Source organism: Camelus bactrianus, chromosome 35 (assembly GCF_048773025.1).
Source record: "Camelus bactrianus isolate YW-2024 breed Bactrian camel chromosome 35, ASM4877302v1, whole genome shotgun sequence".
Lineage (NCBI taxonomy): Eukaryota > Metazoa > Chordata > Mammalia > Artiodactyla > Camelidae > Camelus > Camelus bactrianus.
This window is the reverse complement of record NC_133573.1, coordinates 1,706,915-1,722,839: the sequence shown is the minus strand read 5'-3', so window position 1 is coordinate 1,722,839 and position 15,925 is coordinate 1,706,915. Positions and strand designations below refer to the sequence as shown.

The window sequence follows — 15,925 nt, the reverse complement described above, 5'->3', positions numbered from 1 at the left end:
TGATGCTTTCATGGTTTTGCCTTTGTAGAAAATTTGATTATATCATGTCTCAGTTTTGGGAGTCTGCTGAGCTTCTTGGATGTTTATATTCATGTCTTTCATCACATTTGAAATTTCATTTTCAAATTTGGTGTTGTCAGTTTTTGAAAATTTTAGCCATTCTAGGTGTGTATGATGTCTGGCCGTTTTAATTTGCAGCTCCTTAAGGATATATGATGTTGAGCATCGAGTCATGTGCTTATTTGCCATCCGTGCATCTTCACGTTCAGATCTTTTGCCCCACAAAGTGGTGGCTACTTACATCCGTTGCCTTTTTTTATTCCTCCAAATTTTCACAAGTCTTCTCTTCCATGGCAGCTCCTACCGGCCCCTTTCTCAACTCAGTTGACACTTCTCGGCAGCGCTGCCCGTTCCTCTGTTCTGCCCATGTTCTCTGCAGGTTCTTTTATCTGAGCTTCTTTACTCCCTGTTGCATTTTTGTGTATTTAAGTTTGCTTTCCTCTGCCATGCTGAACACTTCTTGCAGGCATGACTGCCTTGCATCCATTTTTATATCACCTGCACCTAATTGAATACCTGGCACATGGTATTTGCATTTGTTTAACGAAAGGTTAACTGATTTAATGCATATAGATGGAATGCTTTCAATAAATTTTTGCTTTTCTCACAAAACAACATGTGAAGAATGGCCACCCTTGGCAGCCTTTTGTTTATGAGAACTGAGTAAAATAATTTGACATTGGACGGGAATATGCTGTTCCAGGGACCGCTGTCATTCATGGACGTGTTTGTGGACTTTACCTGGGAGGAGTGGCGGCTGCTGGACCCAGCTCAGAAGCACCTGTACAGGAGTGTGATGTTGGAGAACTGTAACAACCTGGCGTCCCTGGGTGAGTGCTGCCTCCCTGGAAAGAGGGTATGGAATCTCCAGCGTCCCCTTCTTGGTTGCTGAGAGCCAGGGGACTTCTGTAAAATGTTTGGTGTTTCTGTGCTTGTATTTAGAGACCAGGTTTTCTTGCTCTCCCTTTGGCGTCACATTATGCTGGCTGAATGGTGTTTACTGAGCCAGAGTGCCCAAGGGCAGCTTCACCGTGCTGCCTCTGAACCGAGTCTCCCCATTCTTGAGAATTCCTGGATCCTGGGCAATCTTGGCCAGGTTGTGTGTGATTTTCCACTCACAGGGCACCAGCACACCAGACCCAGTGCCGTTTTCCAGTTGGAGCAAGAAGAGCTGTGGATGATGCAGATCCCAAGCCAGGGCCATGCAGGTGAGTGAGCAGGACACGGAGTGCTTTTCCTCCGTGCCCAGACCTGGGCTGAGTTCTGACGTGACGCTCCCTTCGGGTTTGTACTTCTGTCTCATTTTAACTATCCTGTCTTCGTTACTCCCCTCTCTGGCCGTCTCAGCTTCCTTCTTACGTTCCCGTGGTAATAGACTCATTTCATTGTGCATTGAAGCAAGTGTTCCCTGTTTACTGCCCTCGGTATGACTTTCACACCCCTTCTCATTCCTGTTTTTTTAAAAAATGTCTTACGTTTATATTCAACAACCACAGTTCCAGTTTCCTTCTCCTTGGAACCTACTGATTAGGAGATACCACCCCTTCCGTGTCTCCTTGCTGACCACCTTGCCACCATGCTCTCCTGCCTGAGCCACTCCCTGCCCTGTTACTCAGGTCACCCCACTGAGCCCCTCTCACGCTGCATCACAAAGGGCTCAGCCTCCTCATGGTTTACTGGCCCCTCTTGCTCTCCCCTCTGAGTCCAGAGGGGTCTTTTCTTATATTCTCCAGTTTCCTCGTATGTTGGAAGTTCAAAAGACTTCCATTCTGAAGATTTAAGCTCTTTTTTCTCTGTCGGTGACCGACAGCCCTGTCCCTCTTTCGTCTGCCCTTTGGTACTGGATTCAGTCAGTGCCCAGGGCATCTTTTCTGCATGTGCCACCCCCTTATCTCACTTTCAGAAAGTGGAATTGGAATGTCTCTCCCACTGCCCCATCACTATATGGGAACGTCCTCTCACCTTTCTGATGGCTGGTTCCTCTGTGCTCCTGGCTTTTCTCCTGGCACTGGGGTGTCAGCTTAAATCTCCTTTGTACACACTTCTCTTCACTAGTCTTGCCGTAATATGGTACTGTTTTGGTCCTTTAAAAAGAAGTCTTTTAAGGCCTCCGTCTTCTCCATTCTCACCCCAGACGAGGTCAGCATTACTTCATTTCTTGATTGTTCTACTTGTTAGCCAGGTTCATCCCTTTTCCTCCTACACTCCTAGTTCACTTTGGTGTTACTGTCAGACGTTTCCCTCTGCACCTGTGTGTTCTGTCATGAGCATGAGAGAGTAAATCAGCAGTTAATCTTGTATCGTTAGGATTGTTGCAGGTGCAAATTTTTTTTATTAATCCAAGTCAGCCTATTTAAGCAAAAGTGATTTATTACCGTACATTGCAGAGCGTCCTGAAGTGGGGCACCTGTGGGGTAACTAAATCCCCAGAGGTCTCTCTCTGCCTTGTCATCTAAGGGCATCAGTATTTTCCTCAGATTTCCTCCCTCATGGCCATCAGATGGCTGTCACAGTTCCAGCCGACACCTGCAGCTGTACCTGTGGCCAGTGGAGTAAGGAAGACTGTGTCTTCCCACATAAGCCTGTTTCCCAGGCAGTAAAATCTGCTCCAGGAGGCCCCGCAGACTCCCCGTGCTCGTTAGGCCGGGCTGTGATCACACACACTTGTCTGAAGGAGACGCTGGTGAGGGGAGTGGAAGCACCCCTGCTGGCTCAGGAGAAGCACACGTCACCTCCAAGGGGGCCGGCGTGGAGGTGGGTCCCCATGTGCCCGCCTGAAGTGCGCGGATGAGGTGGGAAGCAAAGGCCAGGCTCGGCTGCCCAGGAAGGGGCAGGAGAGCTGCTGGGCAGGCGGCACTGCCCTCCTCCATCTGCCTCCTCAGCCACGTCGCGTCCAGTCGCACCCTTCCTTCCATCCACCCATCTTCAAAACCATTCTGCCACTCCTGCCCTCATGCTTGTCCTGTGTAAGTGCAAGTGTAGGGTCCCTGTTGGTAATCAGACCTGGTGGTGGTTCTCTGTGGTCTGGGGATCGCTAACTAAAGGTAAGTGATCCACGTACGGCCAACCAGACAGATGGAGTGGCAGAGAGAGGTGTGGGGCGGGTGCAACAGGAACGCTGTTCTGGGAGAGCAGCAACAGTGGGCACCACAGAGAAGCCACTGGTTTGCTGTGCGTGGGGCCCCTGGTTGGGCAGACTGTGGCCTAGTGAGCCCTTGGTTCTGCTCTCTGAGCTTAATTTCCTTTTCCGCTGTCTCCTGTGGCTAAACTCAAGATGGGCCACGGCCAGTAATAGTGATTAACACAGGCCTGAATCGTGTTCGAATCGTCTGTAACCTTGTGAACTCCTGCCTCCTGCTCTCTGGCTCCGCTGTTCCTTCCTTGTTCCTTAGTTTGTTGTGCTGCTCCTTGAGACACCAGCAGTGACCTCATTTTCTGCAGTTATTGAACTTTGCAAGTCTTCAGGGACAACACTGACATGCAAACATTCGAGCAGGTCTGACTCGAGGGCACAGATTAATTACTCACTGGCCTGTGTTCTTCTTCTGGAAATAGTTCTGACTTTAAGACCATGTGATAGACAGTTATACTCCCTCCGAAGCCATTGTCATAGTCGAACAGGCTCATGTCCATTGCTCAGTGCATCCAAGGCGGGTACTGCCCCAGCTGGGAATCAGTGTTTGGGAAAATACAGTTTGGAGCTTGTGTGCAAAATGAATGAGCGTTCAGGTTTAGGATGTAGTGAAACTTGGAGTGCGGTGTTAAGATCCTGTGATGTGCTGTCTTCAAACCTGGCTGCTGCTGTGCTCCCTGAATACCCTTTTCTGTCCATTCCTTGGTCAGCAGGTTCCTTTGGGACATCTGGGCCGACTCTCCGCATTCTCTCTGTAGTCAGCCTCCAAGTATTTGTCACTGTGCCTGAGGGCGTAGGCCTGTGTCTGGTTCCCTGTCCACTGGTACCTTTGCGTCGATGTTTAAACAGCATTCTGTCCACCTTGCCCCCTGTGTTTTTCATTCCCCCAGAGAAAAACCGTTTTCATCTCTCTTAGCTCCTTCTTCTGGCATTTACCTCCATGCTTTCTGAATAACCAGCTTCTGCTACTGCACCTTCACTCTCTCCTCTAGTTACTCAGTAGGAAGGGTAGAGATTTAATTCTCTCTCATGCTCCTTCCTCAGACTCCCCAGGATACACACGCTGCCTGGTCCCAGACCCTCATCGTCCTAATCGTACTTGTGGTTAGATCAGTCTTCAGTTTTTACGTCTTTACGACTGTAATTTCTGTTCATGGGTAAATCATGCAGGTGCACGATGGTTAGTTTTTGTTCATAAATCATTTTTTCCTTGAGTTGTTTCATTTGCCTGCCCACCTTCCTCTGTTCTCATTAATGTTTTTATAATTAATTTAACAACAGATTCTTCTTCATATATCTGAATACTCTTTTGGTGTATTCGGCTCAATTGGTGATTCTGTCCATTTCACCCTCGTGGTGACAGCACTCCCGTGTCGTTTGACTTGCTCCAGTGAAACCTAATTTTTCTCAAGACGTGGCTGTACAATTATTACCCTGGAATCTCCTTTCAGATTTTATTGTCTGTTTTCATTGTGTCATCTTTTTTCTTGGTTTGTTTTCACAATAGCTGCCTGTGAAAGGGTGCATTTGGTATAAATTTTGAGACCTGTGCTCTGAAAATGTTTATACTTAACTCCTGAATGCTCTGTTTTCTCTCCTCTTGAGATGCTAATGAGAATTCAGATGCCATTCCAAATTTTGATCCGTTCTGTGAGGTTTTTTGTTTTTTTTTCCTGGACCCTTGAGTAGCCACTGCTTATTGTCAGTCACCGTCATCACAGCGATGCTTCTTGGGAGTCTGTTTCCATCTGCTTGGGCGTCAGCGTAACTGCTCCCAGGAGGTGTGTGACTAGTCTGCAGCGTTTCCGCTGCTTCTCCTGGGCTGAGCGTGTTTGGCACGGAATAGGTATTCAGCCGCTGTTTGTTCAGTGAAAGTGATGCTCAGGGATCCCCGCCCACCTCTTTATAGTTTGCTCACTTTTCCTTGTGCCTTCTGAGGAAGGCATTATGCAAAATTTTACTTTTTATTTTTGTTTTTTTACTTTTTTAAAATTGAAGTGTAGTCAGTTTATAGTATTGTGTCAATTTCTCATGTACAGCATAATGTTTCAGTCATACATACACATTTGTTTTCATATTCTTTTTCATTATAGGTTGCTAGAAGATACTGAATACAGTTCCCTGTGCTATACACAGCAGGACCTTGTTGTTTATCTATTTTATATACAGTAGTTAGCACCTGTATATCTCAAACTCCCATTATATCCCTTCACCCTCCCTTTCCCTCTGGTAACCATAAGTTTTCTGTGTCTTTGAGTCTAATTCTGTCTTGTAAATAAGGTCATTTGTATCACATTTTAGATTCTAAATGTAAGTGGTATCATATGCTATTTTTCTTTCTCTTTTTGGCTTCCTTCATTTAGAGTGATGGTCTCCAGGTCCATTTATGTTGTTGCAATTGGCATTATTTTATTCTTTTTTTATGGCTGAGTAGTATTCCATTATATAAATAAACCATATCTTCTTTATCCAGTCGTCTGTTGATGGACATTTAAGTTGTTTTCATATCTTGGCTATGGTAAATAGTGCTGCTATGAACATTTGGGTGCATGTATCTTTTCGAATTAAAGTTCCCTCCAGATATATGCTCAGGAGTAGGGTTGCTGGATCATATGGTAAGTCTATTTTTAGTTTCTTAAGGAGTCTCCATGCTGTTTTCCATAGTGGCTGCAGCACACTGCATTCCCAGCAGCAGTGTAGGAGGGTTCCAGCATTTGTAGTTCATGGACTTTATAATGATGGCCATTCTGACCTACGTGAGGTGATACCTCATTGTAGTTTTGATTTGCAATTCTCTGATAATTAGCAATATTGAGCATTTTTCCATGTGTCTTTTGGCCGTTTGTAGGTCTTCATGGAGAAATGCTTCTTTTGGTCTTCTGCCCATTTTGGAATTGGGTTGTTTTTTTTTTTTTGTTATTAAGTTGTATAAGCTGTTTGTATATTGTGGAAATGAAGCCCTTGTCAGTCTCATCATTTGCAAATATTTTCTCCCTTGCCATAGGCTGTCTTTTTATTTTGTTTATGGTTTTCTTTGTAGTGGAAAAGCTTGTAAGTTTAATTAGGTCCCAGTTTATTTTTGCTTTTATTTCTATTGCCTGGGTAGACTGCCCTAGGAGAACATTGTTAAGATTTATGTCAGAAAATATTTTGCCTGTGTTTTCTTCAGGAGGCTTACAGTGTCTTGTCCAATGTTGCAGTCTTTAAGCCGCTTTGAGGGTATTTGTGTGTGTGGTGTGCGGAAGTGTCCTGGCTCCGCCGATTCATGTTCACCTGCCCAGCTTTCCCATCACCAGTCACTGAAGAGACTATCTTTCCTCCATTGTATGTTCTTTCCTTCTTTGAAGACTGTATTTATTGTCAGTTCCTCATGCCTATTTTCATGTTTCGTTTTATTTTACCCAGAGCACAAGAGTTTGGGTACGCTTACACTTTAGATTTTATTTACATTCAGAACTGATACATGAAACTAAAAGAAAAACCTCACGACATGGCGTTTTTAAGGTCACTCTGTGCTATATACTAGGATCATGTTGCTATTTATGACATATGAGTATTTTCCTCTCTAGATGAAGTCCAGGAAATTGATGATCGTGTGGAATGGCATCAGGGAAGTCACGGCAAGCTGGGAAGCAGACCAGAAAGCTACCAGTGTACTGCGTTTGGAAGACTATCTCTTCATAGTACAAATTATGTTTCTTCAAGACAAGAACTTCATAAATGTGTTACACATGGAAAGAGTTTGAAATATATAGATTCTAGTAGTAATTATGCTGGGAAATATCCCAGTGGGTTTCATGATCTTAGGGAATCATTATTCCATTCTAAACATGAGCAAGCTGTTACTGGAAAAAAATACTGTGAAAATAGTGGATCTGGAAAAAATGTCAAAAGAGAGTCACAGCTCATATGCCAACAAATGCACGTGGCAGGAAAGCCCTTTGAATGCAGTTCCTGTAGGGAGGCCTTCAGCAGCAAGTCATGCCTTGTGGTGGATCAGCGAACTCCTGCAGAAGAAAACCCCTGCAGATGTAATGGATGTGGGAAAGACTTCAGCAGCAAGGCCTGCCTCGTTGTGCATCAGAGAACTCACACAGGAGAGACACTTCATGAGTGCAGTGAATGTGGGAAAACTTTCCGTTTCAGCTCACAACTCATCATACATCAGAGAATTCACACCGGGGAGAATCCCTGTGAGTGCTGTGAATGTGGAAAAGTCTTTGGTAGGAAAGACCAGCTCGTTTCACACCGGAGAACGCATTCAGGACAGAAACCCTATGGGTGTAATGAATGTGGGAAGGCTTTTGGTTTGAAGTCACAGCTCATGATACATCAGAGAACCCATACAGGAGAGAAACCCTATGAATGCAGTGAATGTCAGAAAGCCTTTAATACAAAGTCTAATCTTACGGTGCATCAGAGAACCCACTCGGGGGAGAAGCCCTATGGTTGTGGTGAGTGTGGGAAAACCTTTACCTTCAAGTCACAGCTCATTGTACACCAGGGGGCACACACTGGGGTAAAACACTATGGATGTAATCAGTGTGGAAAAGCCTTCAGTTTGAGTTCACAGCTCGTACATCAGAGAAGTCACACAGGAGTGAAACCTTACGTATGCAGTGAATGTGGGAAAGCTTTCAGGAGCAAGTCCTACCTCATTATACACGTGAGGACTCACACAGGAGAGAAACCGCACGAATGCAGTGAATGTGGGAAATCCTTCAGTTTCAGTTCACAACTCATTGTACATCAGAGAATTCACACAGGAGAAAACCCTTATGAATGTGAATGTGGGAAGACGTTTAATAGAAAATATCAGCTCATCTCTCATCAAAGAACTCATGCTGGGGAAAAACCTTATGGGTGCAGCAAATGTGGGAAAGCCTTTAGCAGCAAGTCCAACTCATTATACACATGAGAACTCATTCAGGGGAGAAACAATATGAATGTCACAGACGTGGGAAAGCCTTCATTTGGAAGTCACTACTCATTGTACATGAGTGAACGCATGAAGGGGAAAACCCGTATAAGTGCAGTCAGTGTGAGAAATCCTTCAGTGGAAAATACCGGCTCATTGTACATCAGAGGATGCACACAAGAGAGAAGCCCTACGAATGCAATGAGTGTGAAAAGGCCTTCATTAGGAAATCTCAGCCCGTTGTGCATCAGAGGACTCATTCAGCGTGGAGACCCTGTGGATGCAGTGGCTGTGGGAGAGCCTTTTGTTGGAAGTCACAGCTCATCACGCATCAGAGAATTCATGCAGATGAGAAATACGTTGGTGAGTTAAGTGTAAGAAACCATTTCTCAGGAAATTCCAGAAAATTCATATAGAAGAGAAACTCTATAAATGGAACCATCTCTGTACACCAGAAAACCCATCCTGAAGAGAAGCCTCGTGTGTTTACAGCACGTGGAAGGACATTCAGAGAAAGCTGTTTCCTCTGCACTCGAAAAACGTCACTACATGTCACAGGAACCCTGTGAAATCTGTGAACCCTGTGAAAGTTATCAGGAGGAAGTCATACCTTTAATCTTATGCAGGTGAAGAAATACACAAATGAAGTGAATGTCAGTAATTTTTTAATATGCCAGCATTTACAAGGGAAATTCCATAATGGAAATGAATATGGAATACAGTCTTTTGAAATTCATGATCTATTAACCACTAGGATTTCAATGAGAAAATGTAAAACCATTGAATTTCAGGTATCAGAATCTCATGCCTTGGAGAAACCATGCTGTAAGTTAGGGAAATTCTTCATCTAGAAGTGATAAACTTGTAGCAGAATAGAGTGTAATTCATACTATGTATGTCTACACACACGAAGATATATGAATGTTTCAAGTGGGGTAAATTCTCAGCAGGAAGGTTATATCACTATTACTTTGATTCATTCCTTTACAAGTAAGGGAAATTATGTTCCAGATGTTCCAAACTTTTAGGAAAAGATTGGAGAAAATATTCAAGTATCAATGATAAGCATGTTCGTAACAGAACATAAAGATTTTTGAAAGTGTGTAAATAAATAATCAGGGTAACAGGACTACATCGTAAGACCTACAGGGATACTCAGGTGTTCTGTTCCTCTCTGTACTATAAAATATGTTTCGTGTAGTTTGGCATTTTGCTTGTGAACACCACATTTGATAGAGAAATTTGCCAGGTAACAGTACCTCTTCTCAGGTATTTCTACTCTGGACAGCAGCATTCTTATTAAGAAATACAACCTGTTACTATAACAATATGGCAGTAAAAATGCATCTCAGCACTTCCAGACTTTTCTGTTACTTTGTGCCCTTTGTAAGTGGGCGTGACAACTACCTCTTTAGTTACGTAATCAATGTAGTGCCTGTTTTATGTGGCTGTGTGCTAGAATCTGTTCTGTCATCACTGGTGAGAACACCGTGGTTTTCTTCAGGAGCGTCTACAGCGCGTGCAGTCACGACGGGACCCTCACCCACGTGGCCCAGAGCTGGCCGAGATGCTCCAGGATTTACATTTTTAATGGACCCCCTCCATACAGAAAAGAAAGCTTAGCTTTTGTTCTCTGGTGGCATCTTGCTGCAATTCTCAATTAATTCCTTCTATGTAGATTACCCAGAGTAGCTTTCATTACCGTCACTTTTTAATCCTAGTTCACCTCTCTTTCGCTTTGACGTACCTGGTGTCCTCTCAGTACATTGAGTGGTGCTCCTGCAATGTGCACCTGTAGCTGTAGACTCAGGGTGGTGGGAAATCATCCTGCTGATTGCTTATGTAGAGAGTCGGTGTTTTTTCACAACCACACCAGTTACCTTATGTGCATGAGCAGTAGTCTGGAAAGAGCTCGGACCCTGGAAAGTGGGTCAGGGCTACCTTGGAGGAATACGAGGATTCAAAACTGCAGGTATTTCTGAAACACCCACTGCTTCGTGCTCTTCACTTCAGCAGGGAATCCCGTTTCTTACCCATAGCAACTTTCTTTCTTGAAGGATATACTTAATGATTTTCTGAATGCCTGATCCTTGTGTGCTCAGCGCATAATGCAGGACCCAAAGTCAAGACACCGGGGCTGGAGAACGTTGATTCACAGAAGGGAAGAAGAGTCTTGCATAAGCAAAGAGTTTCAGATACTTGCTACAGTTAAACCTGGAAAATACTGTGTATGTTGCCCAGGTATTGCTATCCCAAGGAAGATACATACACATATTAAAGAAAGAATGAACACATACTGTGTTTCCTCTTCCCAGAGCCAGTTAGTTTAAAGCTTGCTGTATTGTGTGATGCAGACCCACCTACAGCCTTGCCCACTAGAAGCCAGAGATGTTAGCATAATGTTGAAGGTGTAAGTCAGATACTGTGTGAATGGATAATGCTGCATTGGGTCTGATCTTAAATGAAGTGGAAAAGTTACCAGATAAATGAAACTTAGCAGAAATGAATAGGTCTGTAGCCAGTAAACAAAATAGAAAAGTTAAAAACAGTCTCTGGCTTGAAAATCTACCTTGCTCCTCTAACTCTGCCCCAGCCCCGGAAGAGAAGGAGGTTCCAGCGATTTTCAGTAGGAGTAGATAATTTTCAGGAAAGCTAATTCTAACATTTTACAGTACTTCACAGAAAATAAGACATTTTGGAAAAAAATGATGAAGTCATTTGTGAACATATATTTAAAAATCCTAAATGGACTTACCACAAAAATGTATCTAATAATGTAGAGTTTTTATTTTTTAAAGTCATGATGTGTAGCAGGCCACTAGTAGTGAACCCAGTGTTTCTTCATGACTAACGGGATCGCTGCAATTTTCGTGATGTCTGTGTGCCCAGCTAAAAAGCTACATTTCTCCATCTTTGTTGTAGCTGAGTGTGATCACGCTATAAATTCTGAGCAATGAAATGGAAATAGAAGTTGCTGAGAGGGTATAATGGGAATGTTCTTCAGAAGGAAAACATACAGCTAGGGAGAGCTCTCCCAGTGTCCTTTCATCTTTCCTCTTTTTAACATGCAACACATCAGACGTTTGGAGACTCAGTAGCCATTGTAAAACCATCTTAGAATTCTTCTTGAGGATGGAAGCCATCTGCTAGAGTTGAGTAGAGAAATAAGAGTGTCTGGGCTCTCTGGTGATAATGGTGTGGCTGTGTCAGCCCCAGACGACCAAATCTGGGCACCTTCTTACACAAAAGAGACACGAGCGATCTTGTTCAAGGCATTGTTCGTTTTGATTGGGAGGAGATTTGGTTCTGTCGTGTGAAGCGGAATCTGATCCTAGTTGAGACATATTAGGATGTTTGAAAGATTGAATTAGAAATTCTTTATGTAAAATTAACCACTATACCAGAAGAAAGCCATATGAGTGTCTCACTACGTGTAGGTAAATCATTTGATGGACTGTAATACCCATGGATGATTTTAAATATTACTAAGTTGGAAATAGAAAGTAACTCCTTTAACTTTGTAGGGGATATGTTTAAAAAATGGTCAAATTTCTTGTTAGTGGTAAAACAGATACATACCATGAAATTAAGAAAATTAAAGAATGCTCATGACTTTTATTGAGCAGTGTAATGGCAGTTCTGGCCAATGTGTGATAACAAAAAGTTGTAAGGAATTAGGGGTTGGGACAGAAACAAAAGTCCTATTTTTTTGTAGGTAAGATTTTCGTTTAGAAAAACCAACATAAACTACAGGCAGATGTTTAAACTACAGGCTGTAACTCATAGGCATAGAATACAAACTTGTGGTTGCCAAGGGGGCAGGGGGTGGGGTGGGAAGGGACAGACTGGGACTTCAAAATGTAGACTAGATAAACAAGATTATACTGTATAGCACAGGGAAAGATATACAAGATCTTGTGGTAGCTCACAGTGAAAAAAATGTGACAATGAGTATATGTATATTCATGTATAACTGAAAAATTGTGCTCTACACTGGAGTTTGATACAACGTTGTAAAATGACTATAACTCAATAAAAAATGTTTAAAATCTCAACAACAACAAAAAAAACAACTACAGGCTGTAAGGCAAGGAGATGTTTCACACGGCTCCGAGAGCTTGCGGCTTGGCCTTGAGCACAAGCACATCCCTACAGTTCCTTCGTACTCAGATCCCAGGCCCTGCTGAGGAAGACTTCCTGCCCTCCAAACGTCTGAAGGCAGTTTTGTGCTAAATCAATCAGAAGTTGCAACAAAGCTCGGACAGCTGAAACAGATCAGATTGATTGGGCCCCACCCTGTCTCCCAGCCTGAGAGCTGGCATTAGAACATACGTTCCCTTTTCTAGAAGTAAATATATAATCAGAGCAAAGAAAATGATCAGAACATTGTAAAATGACTGTAAGTCAATAAAAAATGTTAAACAAACAAAAAAACCAAAATGATCAGGAATGTGAATGATAAAAGCAGTGTTTCACCAAAGACAGCCTTAAATGGGCATGCCCATAACAACAAAGCCTCAAGGTCATGCAAAGACACGGCTAAAAGGAGAAATACACTCTACCAATTTAGGTGGACACTTCAGCGTTTCTTTCTCGGTAACATGACTTAGAGACCAAACTCAGCAAGGCTGTGGAAGGGCTGAATAACATCATCGGCAAACGACGTGGTGGACACGTCTAGAGCAGCCAACAGCAGAAAACACACTGTTTCCCGTTGCATGCGAGGCATTCGCCAATAGTTCATGTCCTCGCCCACTAATCTTAAAAATTTTTAAATAATTGAAATTGTACAAAATGTGTTCAGACTATAATGCAGTTTAACAAGACTCAATTGTAAAAAGAACAGGAAAATCTCAAAACACTTGGAAATTAAGCAACCCAATTCCAAATAATTCATGGGTCTGAGAAATTTCAAGAGAAATATGGAAAATCTTAAAGTATTATTCTATAAAACATGCAAATTAAAATACAACAGACCAAAATTTCTGAGATGCAGAAAAATCAGTGCTTCAAGGGAAATTCATAGCACTGAAATGCTTATATTAAAAAAGAATGAAGGTCTCACATCAATAATTTAAACTCCTACCTTAAGAAACTAGAAAAAAGAGTAAAATAAGCCCAGTGTAAACAGGAGTGAAATAAAAAGACTAGAAACTAATGAAACAAAGAGTGGAAGGGAATAAAGAACACAGATTTGACAACTTTGATGAAATGGACTAAATTCTTGAAAGAAACCAACTAGCAAAGCTTACTCGAAGAAATAGGTAACCTGAAAGTTGCTACAGTTATAAAAGAAATTAAATTCACAGTTAAAAATCTCCCAACAAGAAAAAAATCCAGGCTCAGATCATCTCACTGATGATTTCCATGAACTTTTAAGAAAGAAAGAATACCAGTTCTATACAAACTGTCAGAAAATAGGTAACAGGTACTTCTTAACTCATGAAGTCTGCGTTACACTGATTGTTTTTAAAAGATGTGATACTGACAGGTATATACAGAATGGATAAACAGGATTATACTGTGTAGCACAGGGAAATATATACAAGATCTCGTGGTGGCCCACGGTGAAAAAGAATGCGACAATGAATATATGTATGTTCGTGTATGACTGAAAAATTGTGCTTCTACACTGGAAATTGACACAACATTGTGAACTGACTATAACTCAGTAAAATAAAATTTAAAAAACTCCGATGTTATCAAAAAGCCTACAAATGTTCCACATGAACATAGAGGTAAAAATCCTAAATAAAATGCTAGTTAATTTAATTCACCAGTATATAAAAGGGGTAATACATGAAGGCAAACTGGAGTTTATCTTGGGACTGCAAAGCTGAGATGGATTCCATATTCAACCAGGGGTAGGAAGTAGCTTCCTCAGACTAATAAAGCACATCTGGAAAATGTCTATAGTTAATGTTATAATGGAGAAAAACTGAATAGCTCCCCCAAGATTGAGAACAAATCAAAGATGCTCACTGTGACCACTCCAATTCAACATTGTAGTGCAAGGCTTAGCTGACTGCATAAGGCAAGAAAAAGAGATTTAAAAGATACAGATTGGAAAGCAAGAACAACTTTATTCAGAGACAGCATGATTGCCTTCACTGAAACTTTTAAAAAACTTTACCAAAAAAAAAAAGAAGCCACCATAATACACATGTCAGTTTAGAAATCTAGAATATAAAATCAATATTCAAAAATAGTTGTATTTTTACATACTTGCAATAGACAACTGGAAATTTGATTAAAATGCACTACTATTTATGATAGTACCACAAAAACCCATGGAATGAAGTCAAGTGAACTATATGCTGAGAACAATGCAGAAGAGGAGACGATGGCCAGGACAACGGGCGGACGTGCTGCGTTGGTGGAGTGGGAGGTTCAGTGCTGTTACAGCGTCGTGTTCCCCACGCGGATCTATAGACTGTATCCCATTCCAATCAAATTCCCAGGAGCGTTTGCTGTAAAAGTTGACAAGTGTGATACTGAGATTTACGTGGAACAGCAAAAGAACTAAATACAGTGTTGAACAGGGAAAACAATGTTGCAAGACACACCATTTTATTTCAAGGCCTAACCGTCAGCTTCAGTAGCTATGACACTGTAGTTTCGTGAAAGGAGGGACATACAGATTAGAGTCCTGAAAAAAAAATACTCTATAGTCAGTTTCTATCAAAGTTAGAAAAATAGTTCATTGGAAAGACGACAGTATTTTTTTTTTTAATGGTGCTAAACTTGCACGTCTGCAAGAAAAAAAAGTCTTGATCTGTACTTTCACCACATACAAAAGTTAATTTTCTCAGGACTATATCAGAGGCTGAGCTTTACCCTGCTAAAGGGCTGGTTGTTAGCATTTAATATATTTAATTTCATATCTAAGACTATGACGGTTGAGCCAGGATGGAAGAATGCTATATAAAGAATTTATGGTAAAGTAGTAAAGCTCTGAGTCAGCATGGGAACAGGCGAGAGGGAGCAGTAAGAGATTGCCATTAATACTAGGAGGAAACCAAAGGGAACCCCTTTAACTGACTGGCTGATAATAAAAACGGAGAAATGTGGGATTCAGGACAATACAAAAGTAACAGCTGGAACAAAATTACGAAGCCTTCTAAATTACAAAGTAAGCTATTTGAAAGAACAAAGAACCACACAGAACAGAAAGGTGAATAGAAATAAGATGCACTGAAATAATAGAGGAGGCAGGAGAAAAACTATGATCTTGGAATTCCAGCTGGTAAATGTAGAAGAAATGATGAAGTTAGAAAGATTGTTATTTGGCAGCCACTATAGTGAGGACTGTTTCAGGCGGGAGTTATCGATGAATGCTAAAACTTGTAAGCAAAAATGTTATGAGTAACAAATATTTCAAGAATCTTGTCATTTGGAAATGGTGGCCAATTACCCACCTCAGAGAGTCTTGTATGCTCAGTAAACAGCCCTGGGCTCCGAGCCCCTGACCCCACCTCGCCCTGAACTACCAGCGGAGGCAAAGGTTTGTGGCAGGTAAAGGGGCCTTGCTTGGTCACAGCATCACTGCCCAGGCACCTTTGAGCCTGAAGCAAAAGGGAAAACCAGTAATACTCATCTTTAAAAAAAATTGTTTTTAATGTTTTGTTCATCATAGATTCTCTGGCAAAAATAATTGATCATTTTCAAAAATACTGTATTAAAATGTGACTTACCTTAATGGTTTGTTTTGTGATTCCTCGCTTGCCTCTCCCTAATCCCAGCCTTATTTGGAAGACGCAGGACTCTGGCCTGGACCTTACTGATACAGACTCCAGGGAGTGTTGGGCACCACC

The 15,925-nt window shown here is 42.0% G+C and overlaps 1 protein-coding gene across 1 annotated transcript in view; it reads left to right on the top strand.

Moving 5' to 3' along the window:
• LOC105080832 (uncharacterized) overlaps positions 1-15,810 on the top strand; it is a 28,731-nt gene extending 12,921 nt beyond the window's left edge. Inside the window, 4 exon segments of the mRNA XM_074358487.1 lie at positions 764-890; positions 1,182-1,268; positions 6,763-8,091; positions 8,094-15,810. Coding sequence (XP_074214588.1) covers positions 764-890; positions 1,182-1,268; positions 6,763-8,091; positions 8,094-8,527 — 1,977 coding nt within the window. The 3' untranslated portion in view covers positions 8,528-15,810.
• The last annotated feature ends 115 nt before the right edge of the window (positions 15,811-15,925 follow it).